Source organism: Pelobates fuscus, chromosome 4, assembly GCF_036172605.1.
Source record: "Pelobates fuscus isolate aPelFus1 chromosome 4, aPelFus1.pri, whole genome shotgun sequence".
Lineage (NCBI taxonomy): Eukaryota > Metazoa > Chordata > Amphibia > Anura > Pelobatidae > Pelobates > Pelobates fuscus.
In genome coordinates, this window is record NC_086320.1 from 367166567 (window position 1) to 367183292 (window position 16726).

Here is a 16726-nt window from a genome sequence, read left to right on the forward strand (position 1 = left end):
GTTCAACTAAAATTTAATTCAGAGCAAGAACAATGTATCTTATTTACACAGAGAGATCGCTAAACACATTTATTGCAGTTTAAAGACAGATTACTGGGAGTATTATAACTGCGGAGCTCTGTTATACACTCAGACACATTACTGGGAGTATTATTGCTGTGGAGCTCTGTGATACACTCAGACACATTACTGGGAGTATTATTGCTGTGGAGCTCTGTTATACACTCAGACACATTACTGGGAGTATTATTGCTGTGGAGCTCTGTTATACACTCAGACACATTACTGAGAGTATTATTGCTGTGGAGCTTTGTTATACACTCAGAAACATTACTGGGAGTATTATTGCTGTGGAGCTCTGTTATACACTCAGACAATTACTGGGAGTATTATTGCTGTGGAGCTCTGTTATACACTCAGAAACATTACTGGGAGTATTATTGCTGTGGAGCTCTGTTATACACTCAGACACATTACTGGGAGTATTATTGCTGTGGAGCTCTGTGATACACTCAGACACATTACTGGGAGTATTATTGCTGTGGAGCTCTGTTATACACTCAGACACATTACTGGGAGTATTATTGCTGTGGAGCTCTGTTATACACTCAGACACATTACTGAGAGTATTATTGCTGTGGAGCTTTGTTATACACTCAGAAACATTACTGGGAGTATTATTGCTGTGGAGCTCTGTTATACACTCAGACACATTACTTGGAGTATTAATGCTGTGGAGTTCTGTTATACACTCAGACACATTACTGGGAGTATTATTGCTGTGGAGCTCTGTTATACACTCAGACAATTACTGGGAGTATTATTGCTGTGGAGCTCTGTTATACACTCAGAAACATTACTGGGAGTATTATTGCTGTGGGGCTCTGTTATACACTCAGACACATTACTGGGAGTATTATTGCTGTGGAGCTCTGTTATACACTCAGAAACATTACTGGGAGTATTATTGCTGTGGAGCTCTGTTACACACTCAGACACACCAACAATATGGAGCTCCTAGAAAAGAGGGACATTAAGACATTAAGAACGAATAGAGGAACAAGGGGATTTTGGTTAAAATAAAGACTGTCCCTCCTAAATAAGGAAAATTAGAATGGAGTGACAAAGTAATCATAACTGCTCTTGGGGTGATGGAGCAGCAAGGGAAATGTGGGCATTTTTCAAAGCATGACAAAATGAGAGGCATGTATACCAGGATTATAACATATGCTAGATTGATACATCTAAGTATCTTAGAAATCAAGAATTCCTACAATTGTTAGGCTTTGTATGTATTGCAATAGTGATAGTGAGAAGATGCATTTATCGGATTTACACGGTACATTTCAGTTCAGAATGCAGCACTGGCTCAGTTCCCCTCCAGTCATTCCACAGTCATGACCCTCTACAGAGGTGTGTGTTCTAATAATCCACAGACCCATCCTTAAGCATTCTTTCAAATTCAACATATAAACCTGCCTTGAAATGTTTTTCATTTAGTAGACAGACTCTGATATTGCCCAGCCTGACAGCCTGACAGCCTTCAGCTCCCCAAAAAAACATAGCAGGTCTACAGGCTGCTCCCCTCTATTCTTCAATTAGCTCTTATAACAAAAAAATACAATTAAAAAAGTATCTAATGGGCATTGAGTACATAAAAAATTAAAACAATATAAATTATGAGCATGAGCTGGTAAAAAATTGGATCAATGGGTGACAGGATGATATGATAAAATATAACATATGAACTCAACATTAAATCCATTTTTATTTTTAAAGCAACCGATTACTGATACTGATGATGGAATGCTGGTGAAACGTCGCCTCAATGTAATGTATCCAATTGGAAGATGATATCGGATAGGCCTGTGGAAAGAAATTACTTTCCTTAAAGGTACTTAGAACAAGTACTTTGCTCCTATCCCTGTTCTGATAGAATATTTATTAATTGTATTAATAATCTATAGAGTCTATGGATCTCTATCTAAACAATATTATCCTATACAACATTCAATTAATTGATTTAAACTGAAGAAATGAAACAACTTAGACATAACTACAAGCTTACAATGGAACCGCAGGTTGCATACGGTACATTTTAATAAAACTAAAAGGTATAAAATGTATCAAACAAGGAGCAACATCAACATATTCATAATTCTGGCTGTTAACAAAAACTTTTAGCAAAATATTACAGCATCCAGCCAAAATAAGGATAAAAAAAAATAAAATAAAAAAAGGTAAAGCTGATCTTAGCCATGTCCACGTTGACCCTAAGTGGTCTTACAGTGACGTGTTTCCCTATTCCCCTAAACACTGTTTCTGTCCACAATGTTATTTTCATGTAAGTAGCAATAATTTCAAATAATCTGTTTAATTACAGAATAGTTGGAAACACCTGGTAAAAGATAAACTCAGAGGAGTAAATCAAATGAACAAATTTAATTAGATTGCAATTAGCAAAAAAATGCTGTATATAATGATCCGTGTACACTTGTCTGTCCATTGGCAACATGCAGACATATATTTATGTGCCGGTGTCTGCAACAACGCTTAAAAAGAAGGTGTACCGTCTGTGTGACTCTTCTTTCTAGTAAATGAAAATACTAACAATAGTGTCTTTAAATTTAGTAACTGCGTGTTCCAACCTCGCTTAGATAATTAGTGCAGCTTGCAGTAGATAAAATATTGACTTTAGTCCAAGCTGCTGGTTGCAAAAGAACAGACACTGAATTTTAGTGAATGCCCCAATTTGATAAGTGAATTTTAAAGGAAAACCAAGGTTGGACTAAGCTCTTTTTTCCTGCATAATATATGGAAATATACCCCCCCAAAAATATATATATTAAAATTAAGGAAAAAAAATGGATACTCATATGTGATGTTCATGTGTTTGCAGCAAATACTCATTTGCAGCTTCACCAAAGTAGAAAGGGATTCAGACAATCATGCTCAGCCTGCTTTCTATAGAACTGTTAAACTAATCTGACTAACATTGCCTTACAGGAACAGAAAGGGTTTATGGGAGTTTATACGTCATCGGTCAGTTTCTATAACTATAACCTAACCTACACAGTGCACCCAATGTGTGTGGGAGCCTAGAGTGCACCTTTATTAATATAAACCCACCCAGTGTAACTAACTTTAACCTAACCTACACAGTGCATCTAACGTGTGTGGGAGCCTGGAGTGTCCCTTTAATAATATAAACCCACCCAGTGTAACTAACTGTAACCTAACCTACACAGTGCATCTAGCGTGTGGGAGCCTGGAGTGCACCTTTATTAATATAAACCCACCCAGTATAACTAACTGTAACCTAACCTACACAGTGCACCCAATGTGTGTGGGAGCCTAGAGTGCACCTTTATTAATATAAACCCACCCAGAGTAACTAACTGTAACCTAACCTACACAGTGCATCTAACGTGTGTGGGAGCCTGGAGTGTCCCTTTAATAATATAAACCCACCTAGAGTAACTAACTGTAACCTAACCTACACAGTGCACCCAATGTGTGTGGGAGCCTGGAGTGCCCCTTTATTAATATAAACCCACCCAGTGTAATTAACTGTAACCTAACCAACACAGTGCAACTAACATGTGTGGAGGCCTGGAGAGTCCCTTTAATAATATAAACCCACACAGTATAACTAACTGTAACCTAACCAACACAGTGCACCTAACGCGTGTGGGAGCCTGGAGAGTCCCTTTAATAATATAAACCCACCCAGTATAACTAACTGTAATCTAACCTACACAGTGCACCTAACATGTGTAGGAGCCTGGAGTTTCCCTTTAATAATATAAACCCTCCCAGTATAATTACCTGTAACCTAACTTACACAGTGCACCTAATGTGTGTGGGATATGGAGTGTCCCTTTAATAATATAAACCCACACAGTATAATTAACTGTAACCTAACCTACAAAGTGCACCTTATGTGTGTAGAAGCCTTGATTGTCCCTCTAATAATATAAACTCACCCAATATATCTAACTGTAAACTAACCTCCACAGTGCACCTAACATGTTTAGGAGCCTCGAATGCCCATTTAATAATATAAACCCACCCAGTATAACGTAATGTACCCTAACCAACACAGTGCATCTAATGTGTGTGAGAGCCTGGAGTGTCCCTTTAATAATATAAACCCACCCAGTATAACGTAATGTACCCTAACCTCCTCAGTGCACCTAACATGTGTAGGAGCCTGGAGTTTCCCTTTAATAATATAAACCCACCCAGTATAACTGTACCCTAACCAACACAGTGCATCTAATGTGTGTGGGAGCCTGGAGTGTCCCTTTAATAATATAAACCCACACAGTATAACTATATGTAACCTAACCTACACAGTGCACCTAACGTGTGTGGGAGCCTGGAGTGTCCTTTTAATAATATAAACCCACCCAGTATAACTAACTGTAACCTAACCTTCACATTGCATCTAACGTGTGTGGGAGCCTGGAGTGTCCTTTTAAAAAGATATAAACATACCCAGTATAACTAAGTGTAATCTAACCTACACAGTGCTCCTAACATGCATAGGAGCCTGGAGTGTCCCTTTAATAATATAAACCCTCCCAGTATAATTAATTTTAACCTAATTTACACGGTGCACCTGTTGTGTGTAGAAGCCTTGATTTCTCTCTAATAATATAAACTCACCCAATATAACTAACTGTAACCTAACCTACATAGTGCATCTAACGTGTGTGGGAGCCTGGAGTGTCCCTTTAATAATATAAACCCATCCAGTATAACTGTAACCTAACCGACACAGTGCACCTAACATGTGTGGTTGCACAGAGTGTCCCTTTAATAATATAAACCCACCCAGTATGACTAACTGTAACCTAACCTACATAGTATAACTAACATGTGAGGGAGCCTGGAGTGTCACTTTAATAATATAAACCCACCCAGTAAAACTAACTGTAACCTAACCTACATAGTGCAACTAACATGTGTGAGAGCCTGGAGTGTCCCTTTAATAATATAAACCCACCCAGTATAGCCGTAACCTAACCTACACAGTGCACCTAACATGTGTGGGAGCACAGAGGGTCCCTTTAATAATATAAACCCACCCAGTATAACTAACTGTAGCCTAACCGACACAGTGCATCTAACGTGTGTGGGAGCCTGGAGTGTTCCTTTAATAATATAAGCCCACGCAGCATAGCTAACTGTATTCTAACCTGCAGAGTGAACCTAAGATATTGGAGCCTGGAGTCGTTTTTAATGTAACATATATAGATCTGAATCTTGATTTTATTTATTGTATAGGAATCCTAAAAACACCCCCAGCACTTATTACAAGAACTTAATTGAATACAGAAAGATATGGGCTAAGGTATATTCTTTACTGACTGCACAAAAGGTGAAGGATATCTGCTTCAAATGTTCTAATATGTTATTTATTTAAAATATATATATATATATATATATATATATATATATAGAATTGCAAAGATGCTAAAAATAATATATAATTATAATCACATATAGTTAAATGAATGCACAACAGGATTGCATATAAAAGTTAATTCAATATTAATGTTTCTACAGACTAACATAAAATATAAACCCGTTCTTCGTACAGTGTCAAATGCTGGAACCCAGAGGGTAAAGTGTTACATTATCTGCAGGTTACTGAGAAAAACAAGCATTACTTGTTGCATCTTGGGAAGATAACCAACTACAATATGCATCCACAGAAAATAAAATAATAAAATAATATAAAGCAATAAATAATCAAATTACATTTAAATGTATCGTTTAAATTTACTAAAGCTATAGCTATGCAATTAAAATATTCTAAATGTTTTCTAAATGGTTCATGTGTATAAACACAGATTTAGATGACTATAATTATTATACATAATAAAATAATAATAATAATAATAATAATAATAATAATAATAATAATATTTTATTGGATATTTAACATATTGTTCTACCAAATAGTCAAGTATTCTCTTGCATAGTCAGTACATAAATATTCAGACTTTCCATTTTGAGGACGGGGCAAAATATTAGCACATCATGTTTATTTCATTAGCACAGCATGTTTATTTGTTAGTTCAAATATTATTTATAAATATTATTTATTAATTTTCAAAAAAGCTTACGAGGTATAAAAATTCAGCAATATTATACTGACTTTTTATACCTCGTTAGCTTTTTTTAAAAAAAATAAAAATAATAATATTAGTAAATAATATTTGAATGATTAAATAAACATGGTGTGCTAATATGTTATAAATACTCAATATCCGCAAATACTCACTCTCCATAACTTCTTAATGCTTTCGGAGTGTGACAGCTTCCTTGCGTTCATCTTTGGTGTCTCCGAGTATTATCTTCACTTGTGTACAATTCTAAACACAGTCGATGTCTGGTGTCTCAGGAAAATTGAGAGCTTCAGTGGATTTTTTTTTTTTTTTAAAGACACTCCCAAGCTCTTAATGTTGCTTCCGATAACCACATAGATCACAACTCAGCATAACGCAACCAATAACTGTGTATGACATTTTAAACTCCAGAGAGACTATAAAGAGAGCAGGCCTATTTCAGAGCTAATGTACGGCAAGCAAGAAAAAACGCATTTCAGCGTAACATACAGCCGGCCCTCTAGAATAATGCTTGCATTTTATCTTTGCTGTATCAGTTATTAAGGGAAATCTATCAGCAATATTTTATAGGAATCCCATTTCTGTTTAAAAAACAGCCTTGTGTAGCATAAAACCATATACTGCCTAGTTATCAAACTACATAACATTTTAGGATGATAAGCAACCGTTCTATTCGGGGAGTAAGTTCTCAAACAGAGGCAGAGTTGGGATTCCTATCTCCAAAACACAGAGCAACTCGTTTAATATTCTTGGATGCCATTAATGCTACAGTTATCAGTGTTGCACACATTGTTAATTGTTTAGTTATATGTTAATCAGAGGAATCTTCTTTAACACTCAGGGATGTATTTACCACAAGGCAAACAAGGCATTTGCGTAGGGTGGCACTTTCAGGGTGGGTGCCAAAAAACACCACCCAAAGCTCCCAGACAAATGCTTTGTTTGACTCATGTTCTGGGGCTGTCTACCTTACTGTGAGTGAGTGAGTGTAGCTGTCAGTGTGTATCTGTGAGTGAGTAAAAGTGTGTGTCTTTCAGTGAGAATGGGTGTGCCTGTGAGTGTGTGTCAGTGTGTGTATGTCATTTTATGTGTATCTGAGAGTGTGTGCCTGTCAGTGTGTGTCTGTCAGTGTCAGTGTTGGTTAAACGGTGTGTGCCAATGACTGTATGTGTGTGCCAATGACTGTGTATATGTCAGTGAGTGTATATCAGTGCATGTATCAATGAGGGCTTGTTTCTGTCAGTCAAAAAATGGCCTTGACATGAATTGGGGGGGGTCAAATTTTAATTTTGGGGGTGCCCAAATGTAGTCGTGCCTAGGGCAGCACAAATACAAAATACACACTGATAACACTGGCATGCAAATTAGAATCAAAATTAGTTTCATATTTCATTATGATGTCAAAAAGGCAAAAGGATACCAAGATACCATTTCATTTTTGGCTATTCCATTTTATAAATGTTTTAATGTATTTATCGATAACAGTTTGTCCTTGTGTCAAGTTGTATCACTGTGTCATGCTCAGAAACTGACAGCTAATATTCAAGGTTCTTACACCCCTTTTCGACGTATGGCTTATTAAATGACACGTTTCATCATCTACAAAAATAGTTGATACTCTGCTTCTCAGTTTGATAACGGATTGTCTTTGTATCAATGTGCAATATATGGGGTCACAGGAAAAAGAGTCTGCATCTCATGGATAGAACTCTATGAAAGGTTCCGTATGCTTCACAAGTCATTTTTATGGAAGTTGCAGAGACGGTGATTTTGTTAGTGATGGGGATTTTGTTAGCGCGACGTATATTTAACATTTTTATACCTACCAGAAGCAGACCTTCATTTTTAATTCCAGAATTTTTATATCTCTTTTTTTATTTTTTGTAAGTAGCAATGCAGTAATATTATATTAACCATAGAGATTCAATTTATTTGGTTTTGATGTTTCGCTGTCCCATTAATGATTTGCATCATTTCATAAAACTCTGTAGGTTTTGTTATACTTGCCCCAAGATCCAGTGTATGTTTAATGTTTTGAAAATGATGTCTCTTTACATACTCTATTCTGTTTCACTATCTATTCTTTCTATTCGCTAAACAAAATCGACTCTTTTTTTTCCCAGGATACTTTGCTCTCGAGGCTTCATAGATATTATTTTTACGCTGATTGAATATCATGTGAGTAAACCGTAGGATCATAAATATGAAAAGCTTGATGCAATCTGATTATCTTCCTGATATGTCCCAGATAGACTGTGGAAATGTAATTCTTTTGCTGCAATAAGTATTAAATGTTATATCCTTTTTGTCATCCCAGTTGGCAACATGTATTTAAGGCCATATCAGTCTGATAAAATAGTACAGAATGCGTGCATAATCATTTTGTATCCTTCATATATTCAAATGTTAAGTATAAAACAGAGCAATCGTAGAAATATATTTATTATTATAGGATTTTTTTCCAAGGGCTGAAAGAATGCACAGTTGTATAGTACGGAGTTTTTAAGGCATTTAATTGCATTTTACTGATTTTACAACAGATCCCATGCCAAGGTACTCTGGATAAAAGTGATTGGTAGTATGGTATTCTTATTTGCAATTGATCAAGTCCAAGTCTAAGGGGATAAATGCCCAGGGAGGGTGTTTAAATGTTTAAAAAAAAAAAAAAAGGCAAAGAGGTTTAAGACGTGTTATTATTAAGTAAAGAAAAAACCCTTCCAAGATGGAAGTACTATAACAACTTAACCACTATATACAGAAACAAACTGGTGCCTGCCTAGTATCTCCAACACAACAAAGCCTCCGTATGGAAAATCTTAGCCATTCATGTTGACACTACACACCAATATTAGAAAATTGGTGTTAATCACTACTGTAAAGATCATTTTGAATTAGTAACATGGATATAATCAATAAATGAATTAGACCAATTACGTTGGAATGAACACACATCCCGTGGTCCTCAAAACAATTGTTTTCTATTTATTGTCTCAATAATAAGCAAACATTAAAAAAAAAAAACATTCTTTCTTAGCAGTCAATACACTTTAAACACCATTTCATACCAACCTGGCTCACACAGGGAGTGATTGGTCTCAAGGGATATTAATGATTTAAAAATTCAAAAATACTCGCTTGTGAATGCAAATACTCGCTTGTGAATGCAAAGAGCATTCAACCCTATGGCAGTCATGCTATTTTTGAGAACAACTGGGGGAAGTTTAACTTGTGCTCTTTAACTTTAAAATGAAATTGTCACTTTTAATTAATATAGACACTGCAAAACAGAAAACATTTTAAAGATGTGTTTAACGCATAGAATCATACAGGCGCACAAATTGCTAAGAATGTTGTCCAGTCATATTTTGAGCTCTGAATTTGTGCTACTGTAACTGCTGGTATATAATCAATATCTTTTATACTGGTTTAAAACAAAGGTAAGTGAGGGAGGACAAACTATGCATCTAATATGACAGTTGTAGCATGGAATTAAACAGAATATACAGAGGAAAGAACTAGCACTAGTGTTTGAGAAGCACAGGACTTGACAGAAATGCCGTAGGGCCTCTGGGGCTGTCCTCTGATTGATGGGTCACCCTGGGGTGTTGTTAGGTTCCTCTCTACCCACACTGCTGATGCTCTCAATGAAACTACAGCTGGAAAGAAACACAAGCTGTACAGACTAGGAATTCAGTGTGGCCTGCCACGCTACCTAACTAATAGAGGGGTGTGCAGAAAATGTTGGTTCCCCAGCTCGCTCTCCCGACCCCTCTCTTCTTTACTAACCTTCAATAGTAATGATCTTTCTCTGTATATGAGGAAGCTGCTTTATAGAGCAGCTATCTGTTTAAAAAAAAAATACACTGATATCATCCAGCACCCTTCACTACCTCTAGAGATTCTGGGTTACAGAGTCCCACATCTGGGGCTTCAGCCCACAAAGCCTTTCCTAGCAATGCCTATGCGTTCACTGGGGCAGTGCAGGAATTGATGTAGTAGTGAAGCTTAAAGGAACACTATAGGGTCAGGAACACAAACATATTCCTGACCCTATAGTGTTAAAACCACCATCTAGCCCCCTCACCCCCCCCCCCCCCACCCCGATCCTCCTTGTCTCCCAAAATATAGTAAAATATTACGTGTATTCAAGTCTGCAGCTGCTGCCTCTGTCCCTGATCTGTCAGCTTTGCTGACATCATCAGATGTGATTCTGTGAGACAATCACAATGCTTTCACATAGGATTGGTAGAACTATCAAGGAGGCAGATCAGGGATAGAGCCAGCACAAGTCAAACACAGCCCTGGCCAATCAGCATCTCCTCATAGAGATGAATTGAATCAATTTATCTCTACGAGGAAAGTTCAGTGTCTCCATGCAGAGGTAGCACTGCTACAGGAAGCACCTCTAGTAGCCATCTGAGGAGTGGCCAGTGGAGTTATCCCTGAGCTGTAATGTAAGCATTTCATTTTCTCTAAAAATACAGTATTTACTGCAAAAAGCCTGAAGGGAATGATTCTACTCACCAGAACAAATTCAATAAGCTGTAGTTGTTCTGGTGACTATAGTGTCTCTTTAATAAAAATCTCTATACATTCCCTGGCCAAATTTACGTAGACTTTAGGAGCAATTCCACCTCTACCTGGAGGAACCCTAAACAAATTAGAAGGTAAAAAGGAAGATGTCCAGGTAACTGAACTCACAATATCCAAATTCTTGCTATATGGTTATAGTTAGTTATCCTTTTCGATATATTTAGAGGAACTCTCCAAACCCCTAAAGGTCTTCAGCTTGCATAGTGTTCCAGGGGTTAGGAGCATGTCCCCTCTGTTTTATTTTATAAAAGCAATGATTTTTTTTTAAAGCTTTTTTCTTGTTCTCTTTGAGCGCCTGGTACAAGTGAAATTGAGAGCTTCTCACAGAGAAGATAGGACTTCAACGTAACAAGCAAAGACAAGTAGCAAAATTCAAATAAGAAAAACATCTCAGCATGTTGGAATGTTGAGAAAGTGCGTGGTGCAAACATGTCCAACGTCCTAATCTCACCCTCAGCCATTGTTTAGGGAGCTAAAATTAGTTTATTTTCTATTTTTTGATTCAGTAAATGTTGCTTGAATGTAATCTTTGCAAGAACTTGTCTCTAGTGCAGTCACAGTCTGACTACGGCGATTGTCCTGGGTCCTAGTTGACTCTCTTTATGAGAGGCACTAATCATCATTAATCACTAATCATTATTAACCCAGCTGAGTTGCTTGGATGGTCTTGCTGCTTTACAGGTAAGTAACTTATATTTTAGAGAAATAATATACTGGTCCTAAATCTAACCCAACAAAGAAACACTTCAATGTTAGAAATAAATGTATTTTTGTAACACTGGAGTGATCCTTTAATCATGTTGTACATTAAAAATGAAGCATAGGAAAGGCCATGGGGAAAAGGTTCAATATTGGTTTGGTAAAATAGCAATCTGCAAAGTACAATATAGGAACAAAGTATAAGTAACTAAATATCACATGATCACCTACAGCGATTAGCCATTTTATTTTACAATACAATACACTATATCACACTATTTTTAAACCTCAAAGATGTGTTTTAAAGTATAAGATTGCTGCCTACATCCTATATTAGCAAAGGCTTGTATCAGAATATACAATGTATTATTTTAAAGATAAGTATGCCTGTCTTCAGGTATTTTTCCATTAATATCACGAAGAGAACGGCTAAGCGGTAAAATAATGATTTGCACCATCTTGTTTGTCCTTAACACATTTTTTTTATTTTGTTCTTTTTTTTCCCTTTCGTTATCTCCAAAATCACTATGCGTATCCAGGCATCACTACTTTTATTTCTTTCACTTAATTTGTTGATTTGCTTTGTGCAGGTAGAGTTACATTTTTGACACATATGTAACATATCCACTCAAGCCTGATACCCAAGTTAGAGCTGTGAAATTCATTTTAGGCTTCCAAGGAGAGTGGCTGTGCTGACACAACAAACATAAAACTTAACAAAACCACAATAAACAGTCTTTGTAAAAATACAAGTTAAAAGTGAGCAGAAAATAGAAGGATGCAAATTAACAGGCTGGGTCTTTGGAGAATTTTTTGGATTTAACATTGGCTTGACAAAGCACATTTTCTAACATTTTAATTAACTCATTTACCAGCTTGACATAAATTCAATAAATCACACGTTATATCTGAATTAAAAAAAATATCTATATTCACAAAAAGTAAGTTCTGATGAGTTGATGAGAGAGTTGCATAATAAGGCATAAAATGTACACAAAAAAAAAATCAGAGAACAAAGGCAAAATAAACACTCATAGATTTCTTTAATTAAACAATAATATGGCATACTCCTAGCGGTATAGTTTGGCAAACAAACAAAACATTTTTGCTCCAGATAAATCTTTATCCGGTATGGGGTGATAATAAAAAAAAAAAAAAAAAAATCATCAAAAACAGAATTGCAAAACACATTATATAAAGGATTTGCAAATCGAATTTAATAAAAAAAAAACTATTTAATGTTTAAAGGGAATCTATACTGCACACATGTATTTTATATTTAATCTATCCTCAGTACACTTCACCTCTGCCATCCCCTATTTTACAATTAAATATTTAAAGCTAAATAACAATTTACTTACCTTAATTTTCGTCACCGAGAGACATTTCGTTCAGCTGTCTTTTTCTTTAGTAAACATGTTGACGTGTTCTGACTTCTCATGCAATCCACTGATTCTCATAGAGAAGCATTGCAAAGGAGAAGTGCACGTATCGGAAGCGATGTGCTCCTCCGGTCAAATGCATCTCATAGAGAAGCATTGAATGCAGTGAAGCTAATTATTGAGCATTCAATGTCCTCATGCAATACGTGAGGTCATTGAACATCAAGAGCTTCGTTTGACAGTTCTAACTCTAGAAGCAGCATATGGTGGCTGTCAGTGTAACTATTGCTGTATCTCTAAAAAGGCTACACCTTGACATACTATATAGTCAATGGAAGACATATTTTGACTTAGCAGAAGGCTCTTGGATCCCACCATGAAAGACAGAGGACATAATAACAAAGTAAACTGGGGAAAGGTCACTCACTCTACGGGAGGTACCATCCAAAATCACTATTATATTTAGATCAGAAGTCTTCCGCTATTATATTACCAGAAATCATGAAAACATGTAGCACTATCTTGCAACGGTCCAGCGAATGCACAAGCAAAATAATGAATATAACCAAGTTAGCTAAGATGAGTGCATTTAACTTTTACTGGAGCTTCAGAAATATTGCATGTATGTAATGTGCGTTCTCTTTGCATTTCATGCACGCTGTAAGAACAAACTATTTCAAACTAATCGATCCATTAGAACACATGGGATTTCTGCTGTTTATTAACTTTTATCACCAAAAAGTAGAGCTTCACATTTTTTTCTGAGGCTTTTTTTTGCATTTTGCTTTTTTCGGGGAAGCAATTGATGGGTCTCCCAAATTCTGTTACTCTGAAGGATGTAGGACAAACGGTTCACACAATGAAAGAGCACCAAAAAAATAGATGAATTATGGGAAAAAGCTGATTGATGGTTAGAGGACAGGTACTAAATGTAGATTACATTCACATATCAAGTGAGAGGTGACCAACAGAGTGAGAAAAATGGAGGAGTGGTGAAAAAAAAATCTGGATTATTATATTATACATTTAATAAATATATGATTTATAAATATAGATATTTTACTGCTTCTCTTCTTTTATCCTCTTTTGGTTATATTTGTTCACTTGAGCTATGAACCAAATGGTGGGAAGCTACTCCTATCAGTATTCAGCAAAATATACACATTATATACCCCGTCTAGGTCCCTACGCTCTTCTGAAGACCTACATCTATCCGTTGTCCATACTCCCACCTCTGATGCTCGCATTCAAGACTTCTCTAGGGCTGCACCGTTCCTGTGGAACTCCCTTTCCTCCTCCGTTAGACGCTCACCCAGTCTCCACTCCTTTAAAAAAATAATTAAAAACTCACCTTTTTCACAAAACCGCATCAATTAAACTGTTAATGGTTCCAAAAAAAAACACACTAAGACTTCATTGAATACTATTCTACCAATCTACTTCCCTAATACTATCCTTATCTTTTGTGTCACTTTACCCCACTCCCTCTAGCATGTAAGCTCGTTGAGCAGGGCCCTCAACCCCTCTGTTCCTGTGTGTCAAACTTGTCTGGTTACAGTTACATGTTTGCTAATCCACCCACTGTAAAGTGCTACGTAATTTGTTAGCGTTATATAAATAATAATAATAATAATATTACGTATATATTTTGCAGTACACCGATTGGCCCATTTTCGCGCCATTTCTTGTTTATCTAAATCATTCCCCTAAATCCTTTGCATGGACAATATTTAGATGAGCCACACCGCCACATGGATGACCTGAACTAAATTTTATTTTCAAAAAAAGTGATTATTTCAAATTACATTTTTCCTCCATGCAAAAGTCTAGATAATATGTGTAATTATTAAAAGAAAAGAAAATCTGAGGGAAAGTTGGACTAAATCTGTAAAGTTTGTGCAATCAAGGTAAAATACTTTTCTATCTATTCCATTCTATCAGAAATTAAAATGGTGGAATCTATTCAGCGTACAGCTGCTGTAATTACGATAGAGCTGGTAACGACTCTGTAGTAAATATACCTCGTAGAATGCAATGACTCCAGGAATAATAAGTTAATCTATTGTCTGTTGTTTCTTAGTTACACTAGCTGTGTACAAAATATTAGAAGCAAAATTATGATTTTTTTATTAAAATTTTCCTTTTACTCTTTAATTTATTCATATGTAATGTTTTTTATAATAATAGAAGCCCACAGCCAAAAAGTGCCAAAAATTACGAATGTACAGAGTTTTAGAAAAGGCTCAGTTATGAACAGGGTATGCAAAGGCCTGCCAAGTTCATTCCAAGCCAACAGACTCTGTTTCAAACCCAGCAAGGTCCCACATTATGAGCATAGGCTCTTCAGATCTTACTGAATCTGTGGTTCCTATGTCTTGTGTGTTTAACCCCTTAAGGACACATGACGTGTGTGACATGTCATGATTCCCTTTTATTCCAGAAGTTTGGTCCTTAAGGGGTTAAAGAGAACACGTATGTTGTTCACTGGTTATCACATTGCCATATCATTGCAACGTCAATATCACGGTGGCAGCCAGCCTCTCCTATGTCTATTTTGGCTGAATGGGTACATGTTAAATTATATTGGATCATCAAGTAAATTAAGGCACTGTATTCATTAGCATTTTGGCATACAGGTGAGAAGACAACCCTGTGATCATTGGCAGGAGAACAACTATGAAGTCCTAGCATCTTGAGTTAAATTGCTGAGTTAATACAGTGTCTTCCTAAGCAGTGGCATAGCAGGGGCACAAAATCTTCAAATAAAAAAGTAGTAATACTACATTTTAAAAATTGTGCGCCCTCCCCCTCACACGGAAAAATTTCCAATGTTCGAACATTTTACACAGTTTTTCAACATGACTGGGCAAATGAGCAATGTAACGTAACATTTTACAGTATTTTTCTTGCGAATTACAGCCGTACTGTCCTCGTGTTATCCTTTTCGGTGAATTATATAATGCCAATTAATAGTGTGATTTCCCGTTTGAAAATCGGTGTCTTCAAACGGGAAATCACACTATTAATAGCCATTATGTAAATGCCTTTTAAAAGGCATCATACCAGTGCACTGGTAACGGGTGCCTAGATTGCCTCACTCCTCCTTCCCAACCCACCTCGTCTCTGCTATGTGTGTGTAATTTTAAAAACAAACTAAAACTAAATAATATAATACTATACTAAAGTATTGACTATACATATTACTTTAGGTGTGAGGTGAGCTTTAAAAATTACATAATGCGACTATCAGTGTCACACGTATCATGGAGACCAGGAGGATAGGAAAGAATGAGGCCCCAGGCACCTGCAACCCACGCTATGCCACTGTTTCAAGATTCCTGATGTAAGTATCATTTCTGGCAGCAAATATAGATTGTGATGTATAATATAAATAATTTCTTTGAATTAAAATAAATATTTCCCTAGGAGGCAATAAGATCAAGATGTATAATGGTTCTGGAAAGATAAGGAATGGCCATGCTCAATTGGTTTGTTATCTAGTTTCCTATTTTGTTACTATAATATCAGGCAGCAAAGTATCCTGTCTCCACTCACAGCCTACGCATGAATCCTACCAATATATAAATATCCACAATTATGACAAACTTAGATGCTTCCACAAATGTGTTTCTGGCATTGAAGTGGAGTAGCAGTGGCAGCCAAGTTCAGCGACGGAGAGTGGAGTTTAATGTGCGTATGGAGAAATAGAAGAAGATACAAAGTAGGCTGGGTATGCTTTAAGCCAGCTTAGTGTCTCCATAAACAGCCGTTCTGAAATGTGATATAATTTTACAATGTGATTCAGCCATCTGCTGTGCGATCATAAAAAGGTTTGATAAGACTGGCAGAAAATTTGCAGAGAAACTTCCACGGTAATATTATTTTGCTTAATTTATTGTGTGTGTATAGCGC

The 16726-nt window shown here is 36.3% G+C and overlaps 1 protein-coding gene across 3 annotated transcripts in view; it reads right to left on the minus strand.

Annotated features, from left to right (window-relative positions):
* The window catches only part of DPP6 (dipeptidyl peptidase like 6), a 1023075-nt gene that overhangs the window by 622170 nt on the left and 384179 nt on the right, over window positions 1-16726 (minus strand). The window contains exon 1 of one of the 3 annotated variants that reach the window (XM_063452683.1): window positions 6296-6379. The exons of the other annotated variants lie outside the window; for them this stretch is intronic. Within the exon in view, the coding sequence (XP_063308753.1) occupies window positions 6296-6346 (51 nt within the window). The 5' untranslated portion in view covers window positions 6347-6379. Of the gene's footprint in view, window positions 1-6295; window positions 6380-16726 lie in introns of those variants that run through there. 3 annotated transcript variants of the gene reach the window in all.